Raw genomic sequence first — 18,236 nt, forward strand, 5'->3', positions numbered from 1 at the left:
TGTGTTTATTTTAAAAAGAACATTCATCGAATGGAAATGTTTTGTACTTGTTTGCATTGCCCTACTTTCCCTTTGTTATTTAGTGTACTATTGAAATGGTACTTTACTTTTGTCATAGACTTACTTAAAGCCTAAAAGCATTAAATACTATTTATCATACTCTGCATTTAAGATAGTTTAAGAAACTTTTTAGTTCATCTTGGTCCATATCACTTGTCTGTCATCCTTTTCCTATCGCTACTCACAGGATCCTTCATTTTATAGAGAACTGAGCCTTGGGTTTATTAATTCTTGGAATAAAGGATTCACCTAAAGGCATAAGACTATATATCCACACAACTAATGAGTCTGTTAGGCAGTTTTTCATTCTAATGATGACAAAGTGCAAGTTGCAGACAATGCAATGAAAAATTGATACCACAAAATGATGAATACATACGTATTTTTCAAAACTGTCTCAAGAATAACTTCCTGAAATCTAATTGAACAATAAATGATTAAAAATTTTAGTGTTTTAATAAAGGCAAAAAATAAATAAGCAATACATTCATCAGGATAAATTATGTCTGTGGAAATCTATCACTAAAACAAGTCAAGCATCCCGAAGACATAGATAAAATACATGCAGCATGGGCTTAACTGTCATCCATAATCCTGATTGTGATATGCATTTACACATATATTGAAAACTCATGCAGCCTTTTTACCTTACAGTATTTTCTTTGATACATTTTTTTTTTTAATCCGAAAATAATCATAGGGTATTCTGGAGAACAAGAGCAGAAAAAGCAGAGTCTTTTCCCTTCCTTTAATATAATATTCATACTCTATCCACTCCAGTCTCATCATTGCTACTTGGAGAGGAGGACTTATCATCTAAAAATGTAGAAATAGATCCTCCATCCTTACACAATGTCTAATAGTATGGGTCTAAGAGAGACACTACATACATCTGTGATTTTCTTTAGTCTCTGCTTACCCTCTCCCACATTCTTACTCATTTCCCCTGCTCGAGAAACACATCTATATACCCTCAACTAGGAATTGTTGCTAACCATAGACCCTTCACTGAACCTTAGGAATGTACTGCCATGTACTGATGCCCCTGACTGAGATAGACCACTATCTTGTTTCCTTTTAGTGATCCTACTGGACAGAGTAGAACTGCCCCCTGGTGTTTCCAGAACTGTTAATCTTTATGAAAACCAATGGCCACATCTTTCTCCCAAGAAACAGCTGGTGGGTTCAAACCACTGATCTTTAGGTTAGCAGCTTAACCATGATGCCATCAGGATGCCTTAAAACTTGTTACTTTGCCATCAATCAAAGCACTGTCTCTGAACTGTTTTAGCAGTCACAGTATTATTCACTGCATACAAATTAAATAATAAAATGGCAGTTTCACTTAAAAAGTAATGAAACTTTCTGAAAGAAATAGTAAAATTATTAATTGTATTAAATCTACACCCTTACATTTCAATGCCTTTTCAATATCCTCTATGATGAAATGTGAAAATCAAGCCTACAAAGAACCATTGCTATAAACCTAAGGGCTATGGTTGTGGCAAAGGGAAACACATGTGGAATTGTTAGAGCTGCAAGTTGAACTAGCCACTTTGTTTATGGAATATCATTTTAATGTAAAATAATGAAAAGAAACTAAGATTTATATAGATGAGTATTTAACAGCATACCCTTGACAGGGTCACTATGAGCCAGAACCGACTCTACTGCACATAACCACCACCATCACATATAAATATATTGAGCAAATATAGTCTAGCACATCAAGAACAAGAAATAATAATGGTGGTGGTGGTGTGCCGTGGAGTCTATTTCGATTGATAACAACCCTGTATAGGGTTTCTGAGGCTGTAAATCTTTATGGTAGCAGAAAGTCTCATCTTTCTCCTGCAGAATGGCTGGTAGTTTTGAACTGCTGACCTTGAGGTTAGTAGCCCTCAAGGTCGTAATCACCACATTACCAACAATATATGTGGCTAATAATAGTAAAATTTGAGCTCTCATATGAAAATTCAAATTTTATTAAGTTTCAATCCATCACCATGAGTTTGAGAGCCCTGAGATTTAAACCCTTGATGATATTAACAAATGTGAATTTTTTTATACAGCATAATGAAATAGGTACACACTTGGAAGATCTGCATAATTTAACTAATCAGTGTCTTCCAAACGACCAATCCATGATGCTTCTAAATCATGCATAGGTAGAAGAGTGTTTCAAAATGCAATATAATCCAATATATTTTTACGTAAAAGACAAGGAACAGTTCACAAAGATGGTTTTATTTTCCATATTGCAAGTAAGTTCTCAACAAACTGCCACTTGTCAATTTCTGGTAAGTAGCTCCCCCAAAAATAAATAAATAAAATGACAACTATCTGGAAAGCATTTAAAAATATTCTTCCCTTACCCAATTCTATCTGTGTAAGGCTGAATTCAATGTCATAAAAGTGAACCAAAACAATTTATCACAATAGACTGAGTGTAAAAGTTTTGTGTGAGTGAAAATTCAGCTGTCTTCTATTAAATCACACAGTAAGCATATCTTATACCAAGATGTTAAATAATGTCTCTATTTTCACTTTTATTTTCTACTTTGAGAAAATAGATGTCTTGAAATAAAATTAAGATATAGTAAGGGTCTAATATCATTTAAATTGGTATATATATATATATTTGTATTTTCTCCATTTGGTAAATAAAACTCACCTTAGAAAAGACTCTTTGAATTCCTTGAAGATTTTGGTGTTCAAAAAGGTCTGAGAGTCTGAGAATCACAGCCCTGGAGAACACCTGAATGTATATATTCTGCTTATTCCTATTTAAACCCCAAGCTCTATGTCAGACCACTCAAGTTTCAATTTGCACTTTCTACCAATTCTCAGTTCATCTATAGAAAACACCATTGATATGTCTGAATCTACTCAATGTCAAAAGGTTTTCCTTGTTTTTAAAGATCAAGGAATAATCAAGTTCATCTTAGCTAATTCTGTCCAATACCACTAGATTTTCTTTGTTGATTCATTCCTGAGGAGTAAGAGCACACATTGTTCTGGTCTCCCACCATTTCATTTAGCAAACATGTATTGAGCACCTACATCAGGTAATGTACTAGGCTACTGACCTTGATCAGATCCAACCAAGTGCTTAAATTGCATGTTTCTATTGTGGCACTGTGGATTAATGCGTCAGACTGCAAAGCCGTTTGAACTGCAAGGTTGGTGGTTCAAGCTCACCAGATGCTCCTCGGAAACCCTACACAGGGTTGCTATGGGTCAGAATCGACTTGACACACTTAACAACAACATACAGCACATGTAGTCCTGGTGTGGTGCTGTAGGATAATGTACTGGACCGCAAGAACAGTTTGAACTGCAAGGTCAGTGGTTCAAACTTACCAATCATTCCTTGGAAACCACATACAGGGTAGCTATGAATTGGAACTGACTTAACAGTACATAACAACAACAACATAGAACACATGGAGTCCTGGCATGGCACTGTAGGGTAAGCACTAGACTGCTAATTGCAAGGTTTGCAGTTCAAATCTACCAGTCGCTCCTCAGAAACACTATATAGGATTGTTATGAGTCAGAACTGACTCCACAGTAACAATTCAACATATATTAAAAGAGAAGTGCATACTGAACTACTGTGTCTATATTGCCTGTTGAACCTAGAAAAATAGTACAGACTTAATCTGAACTATCCAAACATAATCAAGACAACATGCCCTCTTCTAAGTGAGTAAAAGAGGTGAAATTAAAGGTTGATTAATCTTGTGCAAACATCATCCTTCAAAAACACTCCCATGCGTGCTAAAGTTTTAGACACAATAGGTATGGTAAGTGAAGTTATACAATTGGACAAATCTTTGGAATGAACAGTATCAGGATCATAGTCCACAACCCTCCATCCCAAATGTTAGAGCTAGAAAAAGAATGCATATTAAATTGTTTCTGTTTTATCCGCTGACCCTGTGCTTGCCCATGGAATGTGATCAGTCATAACTATGGTCAGAAACCTGAGTAAGCAAGCCAGATTCCTCTCAGTGCACATGAATAAATTTGGGGAAAAAATGCAATGAAGCAAAGTCTGCACTTGGAAACAAACAATAAAAAAAATCACCTCTGACAACCGGAGGTAATTTATAACTTTTTTTTTTTGGCAGAATCAAGGTAAATTAATAATGTTTGGGCAGAAGTAAAAGAGCACTTTATCGTATATGTTTGAAAGATATAGGCAATAATAATATGAAATTCTAGCTCCCAACTACTGCTTTCAATATTCTTTGGAGAAACACATTTGCTTTTAATTTTAGGAGTGGTTGGAGCTTGGGAACTCAAACTTGGCTTAAATTTCAGCACTTTAGTTCACAGAAGATACCCTGACAAACTTTTCTGTTTTTTTCTTTTTTAAGGAAATCATCATAGTGAGTTCTCCCAGCTTTTTAAATGAATGTTGTTGCTGTTAAGTGCTATTGAGTCAGTTCTGACTCTTAGTGACCCTGTATAAGGGTTTTCAAGGAGTGGCTGGTGGGTTTGAAACGCCAATCTTGTAGTTAGCAGTCAAGTACTTATCTTATTGCCCCATACCATGACTCGTTTTAAATGAAAGTTGTTGTTGTTGTTGTTAAGTGCTGTCAAATGAGTTCTGAGTCACAGTAACCAATCCTTTATAGGGTTTCTGAAGAGCAGCTGGTGGGTTTGAACCACCAACCTTTCAGTGCAAACTGACATTACAGTCACGTGCTTATCCTACAGTGAATCGTTGTTGTTGTTGTTAAGGGCTGTCGAGTCAGTTCCGACTCATAGAAACCCTGTATAGAGTTTCCGGGGAGCAGCTGGAGGGTTCAAACTGCCAAACTTACGGTTCACAATCCAGTGCTGATCCTATGACACCACAACAGAAGTAAACACAAATAATAACTTTTAATTTCCTTTGACCTTATTTTAACTTGAAGCTAAAAAATGAAAGATATATCATTCCCTACTACTAACAAAATGATGTTTAATTATTATTTTTTTAATCCCTGGGCCTATAGTAATGTGAGCACTATTTAATAAATTTAAGCCAAGCTGATATTTTCCTGCTTAAGGAGAACATGACAAGACAAAATAAATCTAATGAAAACAATAGACATTTATTCTCCTTCTACAAGGTGTTCTAAGAAAATGTGGTGGTGCTTGTTGTGTGCTGTTGAGTAAGTTCCAACTCACAGAGATCCTGTACAGGGTTCCTGAGGCTGTAAATATTTATAGGAGCAGAAGCCCTCATCTTTCTTCCACAGAGCTACTAGTAGATTCGAACAGCTGACCTGATGGTTAGCATCCCAATTCATGACCTACTATGCTACCAAGCAACAGCAACAAATAATATAATCTGTTTTACAGTTTAATAAAATTATCTAAAATTTAGAATGACTTATTTGTATGTCTTTAATTACTATTTTGTTTTCAAACTCATCAAATCACTACATCTAAGAAATAACTCAATAGGAAGTTAAAAGAGGGCATAGATCTGTGAAAAAGGATGACACTAAATCAAAATAAAATTGCATGCAAAGTATGATGTAAGTTAACCCAAATAACTTGATATATAAGACTTAGTTAAGACCTTAAAAACAGTAACTAGGTAAAAGAAGGCACTTGGCCTAGAAATCCCTTCAGGGTTACATATATAAAAGTGCATTCCACTTAAAATAATATTCACTAAGCCCTGAACATGCTGCACCTTTCATAGATCAGACAGAATTAACTATTATGAAAAAAAACAAAGAATCACAAGGGATTAAATAGTAACGATAACTGACCATATTCAATGAAAAACACCTCCCACTTTTGGGGAAAAAAAAAAAAGAAAAAAAAGCAAGGAAACAAACACATGAGCCTCAATTTCACCAGTATGTTGTGTCTGGGCCACTGCCAAGTATCACAAACCACATTTGATATTTTGTGTTTTTGGCTGAGGGACTGACTCTAGAATGTCTTTGGGGGGAGTGAGGAAGGAGAGAAAGTAAGGATTTAGAAAATGGTAAACATGAATTTTCCATAGATTAGTTATATCATTTCAAGTTGATTATCAAAACAACAATGGAAGTAGTTCATGTCAAGGATACATGAAGGTAGTAGCCCTAAATAATACCCCAGGGATTGCCAAACTTGGAATGTTTTTGGCTTATGCTATGAAACATGACTTTCTTATGCTCCAGCAGACAGAACAAAATGTATCTATACCTTGGCATTGTACAACACAATTATGTCTCAAGAAACAGTTTCTAATCTCTATAGTTCACAGCACATTTCTTGCTTTAGATCAGAAGGGAAGAGAAAGGATTAACCATAGACAGAAGATAGTGTCTAAAATGTGAAGGCAAATGAAATCAGGAATCTCCCAAAGCTTGGCTCAGCACATTAAAATTAGTCACTGTCTATAAAGAAACTGCCAAGATTGCTGAGGATGTGAAAGTTAATACTGTTCTGATGTAAAATGTCAGTCCATCCTACAATGCCACTCCCACACCCAAAAAGCTATGGTGTAATGCTGATTTCTGGTAGCATAGTGGTTACAAATCGGGCTGCTAACCTCAGCGTCAGCAGTTCGAAACTACCAGCTGTTCTGGGAGAAAGATGAAACTTGCTGTTCCCGTAAAGATTTACTGCCTCAGAAATCCTGGACAGGGTCACTAGGAGTCAGAATCTACTCCACGGCACATAACACAACAACAATGCTGATTTCTATCACCATTCTTTATTTTAAGCAGGGTTCTCGAATTCTGAATTGCCCATTCTCTAATAGGCTTCATGAGTGAAAAGAGTTTAGTTCAGCAATGACTAAATTTTTTTTAGTCAGCAATGACAAACAATTTTTTTTTTTTTTTTGTATTCTTAAAATGGACAAGAATTTCTCTCTAGCCTTATGCATATGATTATTGTTGTTGTTGTTGTTGTTGTTAAGTGCCATCGAGTCGGGCCCGACCCATAGCGAAGAGATGAAAAATGTTTGTTTGCTTTTGACCAGGACTTAAACTAAATTTGATATAATTCTTCATTAGCATTTGTGACAAAATGGTTTTATGCACTTTTCTTTGCCAAACAATAAAAGTAAGCAATTATAGAAAACAACCCATCTAAAAGGCACATCAGCAAATAATTCATATATGACTGCAAAATGATTACCTCTGCTCTCTGGGTTCTGGGAAAAGCAGTTGATTTTTCTATGGCATAAACATCCACCAGGTAAAGACATGCTCCTTGCTCCCGGTCCAGAATGGCTGCAGTCTGAATAATGCCAGTAAGTCGTCCAATAGTAAAGAGACGCCCCACAGTTTTTTCTTCACAACGAACTGAAACAATATAATACTCCACTGGGGCTTCAGATCCTCTAGGGCTAGCTGCTTCTATTGATATTACATTGGTTCCAATGGGTTCTCCTTCCTTCAAAATAGTTATATATTTGGGCTGAGTAAAAACAGGTCCATCAAGGCCTTGAAGAATGACTGTCAACTCAGTGGTTGATTTTTTCCTTTCAGGGCCCAGGTCTGTTGCTGAAACTATGAGATTATAGATCAGCTGTGAAGGTACCAGCGCTGAAGCCACTCTCAAGTCTCCACTATAACGATCCACAATAAAGGTGTCTGTGTCCCCATTGATGATGTCGTATTCCACCTCTCCGTTGGCACCTTCATCTGGGTCAGCAGCCATAATTGTTGTCAGAACAGAACCAATCACAGCTGAAGGGTCTGCAGCAAGGGCATTTTGTGATATAAACATTGGAACATTGTCATTGAGATCTGTAACCAAGATGGTCACGTTTTTCAAAGCATACCTTCTAGTTTCTATAGGCACAGCTTGATCATTGGCTTTTACAGTTAACTCAAAGAGATTGGCAAATTCCCGATCTATTTCAGCGTTAGTATATATTGTCCCTTTGACTTCATCTATGCCAAAGTGGTTGCCTCTTGGCATCTGTTGAATGATCGCATAAAATAGCTGCCCATTAATATCTGCATCAGGGTCATGTGCAGTCACTGAAATGACAGATGTGCCAATGGGAATGTTCTCAACAATAGATTTGAAAATATCCCCCGGAGGAAAACTAGGAGGATTGTCATTAAAATCCCTCACGTGTATAACCACTGACATTGTAGATGAACGAGGAGGCCTTCCTTGGTCTTTTGCAGTTATATTTAATTTGTACAAAGACTGTGTTTCGAAGTCCAGTTTCTTAGCAAGAAAAATACTCCCAGTGTTTGGGCTAATGCTAAAAGTTCCATGGTTGTTAGTCCCACTAATACTGTAATGTATATCAGCATTGTCACCTGAATCAGAATCAGTTGCAGTAACAGAGGACACTAGTTCACCAATTCTCATATTTTCCAAAACATCGACAAATAATGTTGATTTGGGGAAAGAAGGAGTGTTGTCATTTTCATCTAAAATATCAATATTTAAGGTACAGGTTGAATTGAGGGAGATTGTCCCTGAATCCACTGCTTGAATAATAAGGGAATAGGCAGAAGTTGCTTCATAGTCTAATTTACCAATTAGTGTCACCTGACCAGAAGCACTGTCTATAGTAAACTGTCTTTCTTCATTTCCTTTTATCACAGAATAATGGATAAGTCCATTATTACCTTCATCAACATCTGAGGCAGATACTCTTAAAACTTGAGTCAGGTTGACTGCTGATTCTGATATTGTAGCTTGATAAAAGTCTTTGACAAATTTGGGAGCATTATCATTTATATCCTTCATGTAAACATGTACAGTGGCCTGATCCTTGAGAGGCTGAGGGAGTCCCTGATCTGTTGCTATAACTGTAAAAGTAAACACTGCAGTCCCTCTCCGCCTCATCAGAGACTCCCTGTCAAACTGATGAGTATTTGTAATCTTCCCACTAACAGCATGCAACTCAAAATCTGGCTGTACCATTTCAAAAGAATACCTGACTTCTCCATTTGGTCCAAAATCTTTGTCTACAGCACTCACTTTACCCACAAATGACCCAGATCTCTGCTCCTCTTCAAAGTAAAAAGTGTAATTGGTGCTATTAAAAAGAGGTCTGTTATCATTTACATCTTCTAAAATTACAGTAACATTCACAGTAGCACTAAGGGGTTCCACTGCTCTGTCAGAAGCAACAACCAGTAAAACATATCTGTCATGAAGTTCACGGTCCAGTTCACTTTTTATATACAACTGACCATCTGGGAATATGCCAAAAGCATCTCCTGCATTTCCTTCAGCAATGCTGTATGCAATTTCACCATTTGCTCCTGAATCTTTATCAGAAGCTTGCACTTGAAAGAAGCGAGAATTCACAGGTTCTGATTCAGACAGGGTGACTTCATAGGAAAGTTGATCAAATACTGGTGGGTTGTCATTTACATCATGGACATACACTGTTAAAATAAAACTAGAGGACAGCTGTGGAACACCCATATCCGATGCCAAGATCTCTATCTGATAGGAACCAGCATGAACATCCAGGGGCCCTAGTAGACTAATATCACCATTCTTTTCATTGATAGCAAACAGGTTCTTGTGGTTTTGTTTCAGGCTGTAGAGTACCATGCCATTGACACTTTCATCAGGATCCACAGCTTTGGCTTGATAAATGCTGTGCCCTGCCTGCCAATTTTCTACCACATTTACACTCTCTACTGCCTGAAGAAAATGGGGAGCGTTGTCATTCAGATCCTTAACTGTTATATTAATCATAGTGTCTCCAGTTACTGTGCCCCCACTGGCTACTACTTTCAGCTGATAAAAGGATTGCTCTTCTCTGTCAATCATGCTTGCGGTGGTCAGTTGCCCAGTGACCTGGTTGATAGTGAACATACCTTTCTGATCCCCAGTGGTAATGAGATAAGTGATATTGGAATTAAGATCCATGGTGGATGCAGACACACTACCCACATGATATCCCAGAGCCACATTCTCAAAAACCACAAAGCTGTAAGCAGCCTGGCTAAATACAGGTGGGTTGTCTTGAGTGTCTAATACAGTGATGGTCACTATTGCTTGGTTAGGGGATTGCAAGTTGCCACCATCAACTGCCACTATTTGTAACTGGTAAGCTGTTTTCTCTTCTCTGTCCAGGGCCATTCTTGTAGATATGATCCCACTCTGAGCATTGACTTGAAATCGAGACCTGTCCCCAGCTGATATACTATACTTAACAGTTCCATTGGAACCCAAGTCTGGGTCAGTGGCAGACACTGTAGTGATGTAACTACCTCCAGGTTCATTCTCTTGAATATGAGCAAAGTATTGGACTGGGTAGAATAGAGGGCTGTTGTCATTCACATCCAAGAGAGTCACATTTATGCGCGTCATTGATGACTGGGGAGGAGAACCTAGATCTGTTGCCAGGACCAAGAGGGAATAAAAGCCTTGTTCTTCTCTGTCTAAAGAAGAGATAGTACTCAATCTCCCAGATACAGGATCCAGACGGAAGGACCTCTTTTCAGTTTCAGGCTCTTGTAGGGAGAAGCGTACTGTCCCATTGTCACCCAAGTCTCCATCTGTTGCCCCTAGCACCAGTAGTTCTGTACCTGTGGGGGCATTCTCAATCACAGATACATCATACCCTCCTGGCTGGCTAAATACTGGCTTCTCATCATTCACGTCCAGTAGAGTTACTACAAGCTGGGCATAGGAAACCTTGGGGTGGACGCCCTGGTCCCTCGCACTGATATTCAGTACAATCTGAGAAGCAAGTTCACGGTCGAGGCCTCCAGCTGACCCAGTGGTTACCAGGCCGCTATGTTCACTGATATAGAACCAGCCTAGCCCATTACCAGAGACTATGCTGTAACGCAGATTGGCATTGAGACCAGAGTCGCCATCAGTGGCAGACAAGCCACTCACATAGCTTCCAGGGGGTGCCTCCTCACTCAGGTTAACTCTACATACTTGCTGTGTAAAGACAGGAGGGTGATCATTGATGTCGTTAACAAAAATTACAAGACTTGCCACAGAAGAGCGAGCTTGGACCGCTGAGGCAGAGAGGGCCCCGTAATTATCAGAGACAGAAACTGTGAGGTTGTAAGAAGGAATGCGCTCTCGATCCAGAGCGCTGGCCACTTTGATGAGGCTTAGATTCGGAACTTTGCTACTCTGTACCTCAAAGTGGCGCTGCTCATTGCCCCCAAGAATTTGCACAGAGATATTTCCGTTGGCTGCGGGGGAGTCTGCGTCAGTCACTGTGAGCAGAGCCACCACGGTGCCCACTTGAGCGTTCTCATCAACTGAGGCGTAGCGCGAAGTGGCAGGGAAGTAGCGGAACTTCACCACCGGGTCATTGTCGTTCACGTCCAGCAGCTGGATCAGTGCCTCGGCGCGCCCAGTAAGAGAAGGCACGCCTCGATCCATCGCCTGCACTGTAAGAGAGTACTGACGGCGGGCCTCAAAGTCCAGAGGTTCTCGCACCGTGATAAGTCCCGATTCGGGGTCCATCTGGAAAGGAGTCCCCTCGTCCTGCAACCTATAGCGAATGTCAGCGTTGGTGCCCTCATCCGCATCCGCCGCCGCCACCTGGAGGACGCTAGAGCCCACAGCCGCGTCCTCAGGCACCCCCGCCTGGTAGTGGGAACTGCCAAAAACCGGGGGATTGTCATTAATGTCTTGCACAGTAACGTTTACCTGAAGGTAGCCCCGCCGTTTTGGCTCGCCTTTGTCCTCCACCTCCACCAAGAGCTGGTACTGCGGTGTGGCCTCCCTGTCCAGCCCGCCCTTGGATACAAGATGCAGGAACGCACCCTCGCCGCTCGGGTTCAGGGTGATGTCCAGACGGAAGCGACCTGCTTCGTTGCCCCGGATGATCCGGTAAGAGCGATGGTCCACACCGTTGGAACCGATGTCGGAGTCAGTGGCTGTATCCAATATGACTTGGCGCCCGCTGCTACTGTCCTCCTTGAAAGTGACCACAATCGAAGGGTCCGGGAAGACAGGGGCGTTGTCATTGAGGTCCCGCACCAGAACTCGCACTTCAGTGGGGTAGGTGGGCGCGCTAGATAGGACTACCAAGTTGATCACGTCGCTGGGCAGGCTCTCTCGGTCGATGGTGGCAGTGGTATACAGGGCTCCGGTGCTACTGTTGATGGCAAACAGGGCGTGGCTTTCGCTAAGGCGATAGGTGAAGCCCTGGCGCGTCTGAATGGTGCCTACCAGCGTGCCGGGAGGTTGCTCTTCTAGCACTTGGAACACCTGGCGTTGCTCAGCCCCGCGGACCCATGCGGGCCCCGGGAGCAGTGAAAGCAACCAAAAGACGCGAAGGAACTCAAAAGCTGACATCCAGGGCAGAGAGAGCCACGGACGGCCAGGAGCCCTTGCTGCCAAGTCCATGGTCCTAGCTCCCATGAACTATGTGAGGAACAGAAAAGATTAAGCAAACAATAATATATGAACTAAGTAGTACAAGGAAAAATCAGTCAAAGTTTTGGTCTGAGAGCTCTCTATAAAAAAATTTCCAGTCCAGTAAAAGCAAGTCGCAACAAGGAACGCGTGAAGTGAAAGAGATGCAGAGGCGAAAAGCAGCAAACCGTTCCACCCGGCACTCCTGCACGTTGATGAGTTCCCAGAAAGTTTCTCAAACCTTGTATAATTCCCTCTTTGATTTAATTTGAACCTAGAAAGTATTACTTTTTCGCCCAGGTGAATGTGAGTTGGAAGATAAAGCCTGTATTTAAGGTATATGAGGAGTTGCAAACAACTGTCTTCAGAAACTCTAAAACTTACCCACCGCGAAGACGCTGAAAGGGGGGGGGGGAGGGGGGAGCCGGTAGCTAAGTGTGCAAGCACAACCGCGCACAGAGAGGAGTGGTGGGGAACTGGAGAATGGAATTCCTTTCCCAAAATGCTAGAGAAGAGAGGTTTCCTCGAGTTCGCACTCGTCAAGAACAAGCCTGCAACGCCCCTCCAACAAGCCTTCGGCAGTGGCTACAGAGGCCCAGGCGGCGGCGTCAGCACACCGGCAGCTCTCCAACGGCGTTAGAGCTGCTCGCGTTATCACCGTGGCTCCGACACTCAGGAGCGCTCAGCTCCGTCCCTTCTCCACCACCGCCGCCGCCGCCGCCCTTGCTGCGGCTTCCTGCCCGTCGCGGGGCGCAGGCAACAGCAGGCGCTCCTCGGCATGTTTCAACTCTGCCGGGGCGCCTGCCGACCCATTATTTGTACATCCAAAGCGAGCGCAGATCCCCTTTTCTTCTTGGCCTCGCGAGGGTCGGGCAAGAACAGCGTGCAGTCCCCAGTTCCCTCCCCTCACCATGCCAGGGTGGGAAGGGATCCTTCTCCAGCGGTCCCAGTCAGAAGCCCAGTCAAGTGAGCCTTGCCCCTGCCCTGGTTGTCTTTGCTTTTATTGTCCAGTGTCAGTTTCACTTTGTAATCCACAAGGCTTTTTGTTTGGGGCGGGGGTGTGGGGGTGGTGGTGGTTGTTCTTCTTTCTCCTTCACCGCTGGCGGTGGAGGCGAGCCAGGCGGCGTTGGGCTGTGCCGGCGCCCGATGCAGCTCCGGACGGCGCCTGTCAGCGCTCTCCCTCTCGCCTGTCCCCGTTGAAGGTTGCCTGCTGCTGGAACTGGAGCTCAGGGAGACCCTCAAATCCTCCGACTAGTCCCTTACGCTCTCCCCGCCCCTTCCCTGCTGCACGCGCGCGCGCGCGCATACACACACACATGCACACACACGCACACACATACACACGTATAGCGCGTAACCGATACACTAACTGAGGGGGAGGGAAGACCGCGAGCTGGAGCCGGACTCAGAAACTTTGCTCGCTACTCATTGATCCCCGCACTTTAGTTCGCCCCGACTCCTCCTAGCTCCTGGTCCTGTCACCTACTGCCCCTCCCTCGCCTCAGCCCCATTGGGCCAGAACTGAAGCGGCCCCGCCTGTCACTCCTACCCGGAGCTCCCTCCAGCTTTCCCCGCCTCCAACTGGCTTCTCTGGATGCTAATCACTCCAGCCTCCCTGAGGGCTGTAGGCGGTCCGGTGGAGCCCGAGGAGGCGGAGGCGCTCTGAAGGGGGCTGATATTTTTTTCTCCTTTCTTTTCCTTTCCTTTTTTTTTTTTTTTTTTTTTTTTTTTGGTCAAATCTTGGCCGGCGTCTGAGCAATAACAGCAAAAGGCTGCCGCAGAATAGATGGGGGTGGGGTCACGTTTGCAGATAAATAACTTTGGTGGCGGGGTCTGGAGTAAGACCGTTAGGTTGTTATGCTAGTAATAACTCAGGGGTAAGGGGGTCGAGAGCTACAAAAGAAAGGAAGGCGGGGGGTAGGGGTCTGTTAAAGCGGGGAGGAAGGATTAAGCAAAGCCTGTCTGGGAATGCATGGCGCAGATTTGCTTTAACCATTTCCTTCCCCCTTTCTTACGAAGGGAGGAGAGGGAGATACTGCATTGTGTGATCAGACAGAATCTAAACTGAGGTCCCCGGCATTCCTTTTCTGTCCACCAAGCGGATTTCTGGCCATCCTAGTCTGGCTCAGTCCTAAATCTACACCACTTTGTCCCTCCCCCACCTTCCAGGTGACTCCAGATTCCCAGGGCTCGGTATCAAGCGCGCTATCTATTTCCTTTAGGAAAAAGCCAGGGAACTCTGTTTTGTTTAGTTTTCCTTCCTAACTGGATCCCAAGTACCAGTAGCTGAACCTTAGGGTTTCAACAACAATAACAATGAAAGCCCTTTGGAGCGAGAAAGATCTTTTCCTGTTGCAGTTACTTTGGAATTTCGATTCCCGATGGAGTTATTTCACCACCTCTACATTTTGTAGCCAAAGGAATCCTAACAAAGTTTTGGTTTTTTCTGTCTGGATGAAACGCTGGTGTTAAGACACACTGAAATAAAGAAATACAAATTTAAATTCTAAAAAAAACAAAAAAACAAAAAACATGAGCCACGTTTTGAGATCAGATTCATTTCCCTGCTATTCATTCACTGCAGCTAATTTTTGTGCGTATACGTTGCTTCTTTAATAGGAAAAAAAAAAAAAAAAAGAAAGACTAAGAATCAGGGCTTTTTTTTCTACCTTTAAGTGAAGCAATGTAGAAAATAAGAATTTGAGCCAAACAATACAAAATGCAGGGCATATGTCATACATTTCTGCCACAATGACCCATCCAATTTTAAAACTTTTCTACACCCCTACATGTTTAAAGCATGAGTAAACACTGCCCTCTGCTGTTTTCTGTTAATCTTACATCTTTAGTTCACTCGTTTTTGGCTTAAAATGAGATGAAGAGATTCTGAATTATCTGACTGCAACACTAAATCCTCTTTCTTGTCTAGAGATAGTAGCAAAGAAAAAAGACCCTTCTTTCAGTGCCTCTCTTTATTGAAAGAAAAAATAATAATAATAAGAGTCATAAGGCAAACAGAAAAATCAAGTCCTGCTAACACAATTCTGATATGTGGAAGCCTAGTTCTAAAGCTGTTGTCATCAATTCCTTTGTTTAAGTTAGTGCATTCGCATCTGCATATTCCTCCATTGTAATATAATGACTGAACTGATAACAGATAAGAAAGTTAAACTTTACAATTATTGAATTTTTAAGGTTTGAGAAGTGTTGGAAGTTATTTTTTTTTTTTGGAAGAGGCTTTTTAAGCCTTTATTTAAAAATCATCCCAGCAAGCAAGTAACTATCTTCATATAATTATTTTTGGTGTAATTTTTGCCATGAAAAATTTTTAGTGCAGCAACAATTACAATTGTGGCTATGATGTGTAACTTTAAAATAGTGTACTCTTTTTGGTGTGTTTGTTTTTGTTAATGTACCATACATAACTCAGTTACTCAGCTAGCAAGTATCCATTCAGATATTCATTGCAGATCATATGCTTTTTGAGAGTTTTTTTGGTGTTGTTGTTGTTAATAATATTCATTCGATTGGATAGCTTGTTGTACAATCCTTAGATTTGGTCTTAATATAAACTTTGCTTTCTTTAGGAGTAGATTGAATTTGAGCAGGTGAAAATCCTTCATAGTCAATTCTGTGAAATGGGCACAGCTCAATCTATGTATTAAAGTGTTTTTAATTTAAAAAACAAGATGTGGCTAAATAAACGAATATGGTAAATGTATCTATTTAGTACATAGAATAATTTTTGGACAATTCTAAAAGAAGATTATCAAAATTTATGTTAGCAATGTTTCGAATTCTTAATGAGTGAAAGTTTTCCATGGTGACTGCTTTAAACAAATGCATTCATTTATAGATAAAAATCTACATGTTAAATTGTAATCTATGTATGTATTAGTACATATTGTTGTTGTTAAGTGACATTGAATCAGTTCTAACTCATAGTGACCCTGTAGAGGGATTCTGAGGAGCTGCTGGTGAGCTTGAACCACTGACCTTGTGGTTCTAACCTACCTTATAGTCCAGCTTATTAACCTGTAACACTACACCATGACTCCAGGAGTTCATATATATAAATGCACAATTTAAGGTAAAATATGTAAAAATTATTTTTAATGAAAGACAATTAATAAAGCCTTTATTTTATTTCCCCCTTTGATTCTACATATTGTTGTAGTATAATGCATTATAAAATGTAAGGATATCAAAAAATAATAAATGAAAGAAAATAAAGATATATACAGCTCATTGTATGCATGAAATTTGCCAAAAGCTTCTGAAAAGAGTGATAGGTATAATAAGGATATTATCATTGTATATTTCTTTGAATAATTGTCATTATAAAAATAAGCAAGTTTAGTTTATTTTTGCTTTTTCGTCAAAAGTTTGATTGCATATGGGTTACTCAATTGAAGCATTTAATACATTTTAAATTAGAGAGGAATACTCACCAATTTTAGTAGGCTGTGTAGGGAAATCATATTTTTATGTCAGCATGACAGAAACTAAAGGGGAGAAAAAGCTCATTTGAACTTTAGAACATATATATTTAAACAAATATGACAACAAAGTATCATGACCTATACATATTTACCATAACTGCTTCATTAAATATTTGTTGTTGTTGTGGTTTTTTATGTTTTAGACCTCAGGTAAAGAAGGCTGTTAGTAAACTACTAGAAGTCATAACACATAAGTAATATTTTCTTCTCTTTTCTATTTTCCTTTCCTCTCTTCTTCCCCCTCATTCCTCATTTTCTTTACCCTTCCCTTCCTCTCCCTCCTCTAGTCTTTTGACTCCATGCCTTTCTCACTCCTCCCTTAACCTCATTACATTTGACTGGACTTGACTGGACTTGACTCTCCTTAGTATTCCCCACTCCCATTACACAACCCTTTTTGTTTCTATATATTCTAGAAAAATATGTGCTATTTAATGATTCTGTAATTTTAATCAAGATAAATAGTATTGTGCTGTATTGTGTATGTTTCTCATCTTGCTTCTTACCCTTTTCAATCTAGGGCTATGTTTTAAACATTTATACATTTGCAATATGTAATCTTGAATGTTTTTGAGTGATTTTCAAAATATTGAATAATGCAGGAAGCATCAAAAAAGAAGGAGGGAATACGCAAGAGTCACTATACAAGGAAAAAAAAATTGATCTATGCTCAACTATTTCAAGAGGTACTATGATTAAGAACTCATGGTACTGAAGTCTAAGCTACACTGAAGGTACTGGTAAGAAGCAAGGCTGCTGAAATTGATGGAATACAAACTGAAATATTTCAACAAACTTATGTAACACTGGGCAGCTACCTGGCTAAATAATTGGAAGAAATCAATATTTGTGGCTACTCCAAAGAAAGTGACCCAATGGAATATGGAAATTATGAAACAGTATCATTAACATACCATTCAAGAAAAAATTTACTGAAGATAATTTTAAAATGGTTTCAGCAATACATCTGCAGGGAGCTACCAGAAATTCAAAGTGGATTTAGAAGAAGAGGATGTGGAACGAGAGATACCATTGCTGACATCAGATGAATTTGGGCTAAAAGCAGCGAAATATGGTGCACTTTATTAGCTATGCAACCACATTCAACAGTGTAGATCATAACAAACTATAGACAATATTGTAAAGAATGGGTATTCCAGAACACTTTATTATGCTCATGAGGAACCTGTACATAAACCAAGAGGCAGCCCTTAGAACAGAACAAGGGGACACTGCATGGTATAAAATCCAGAAAGATGTGTGCTGGGTTTGTATCCATTTAGCATATTTACTTAATCTGTATACTGAGCAAATAATCCAAGAAACTGGATTATAGGAAGAATGTGGCAT

At 40.5% G+C, this 18,236-nt stretch overlaps 1 protein-coding gene across 1 annotated transcript in view; it reads right to left on the reverse strand.

Annotated features, from left to right (window-relative positions):
- The window catches only part of FAT4 (FAT atypical cadherin 4), a 267,907-nt gene extending 255,532 nt beyond the window's left edge, over nucleotides 1–12,375 (reverse strand). Inside the window, exon 1 of the mRNA XM_006866259.1 lies at nucleotides 7,204–12,375. Coding sequence (XP_006866321.1) covers nucleotides 7,204–12,375 — 5,172 coding nt within the window. The remainder of the gene's footprint in view (nucleotides 1–7,203) is intronic.
- Nucleotides 12,376–18,236: the final 5,861 nt, after the last annotated feature.

The sequence above is a fragment of the Chrysochloris asiatica genome, unplaced genomic scaffold (genome assembly GCF_000296735.1).
Source record: "Chrysochloris asiatica unplaced genomic scaffold, ChrAsi1.0 scaffold00088, whole genome shotgun sequence".
Classification (NCBI taxonomy): domain Eukaryota; kingdom Metazoa; phylum Chordata; class Mammalia; order Afrosoricida; family Chrysochloridae; genus Chrysochloris; species Chrysochloris asiatica.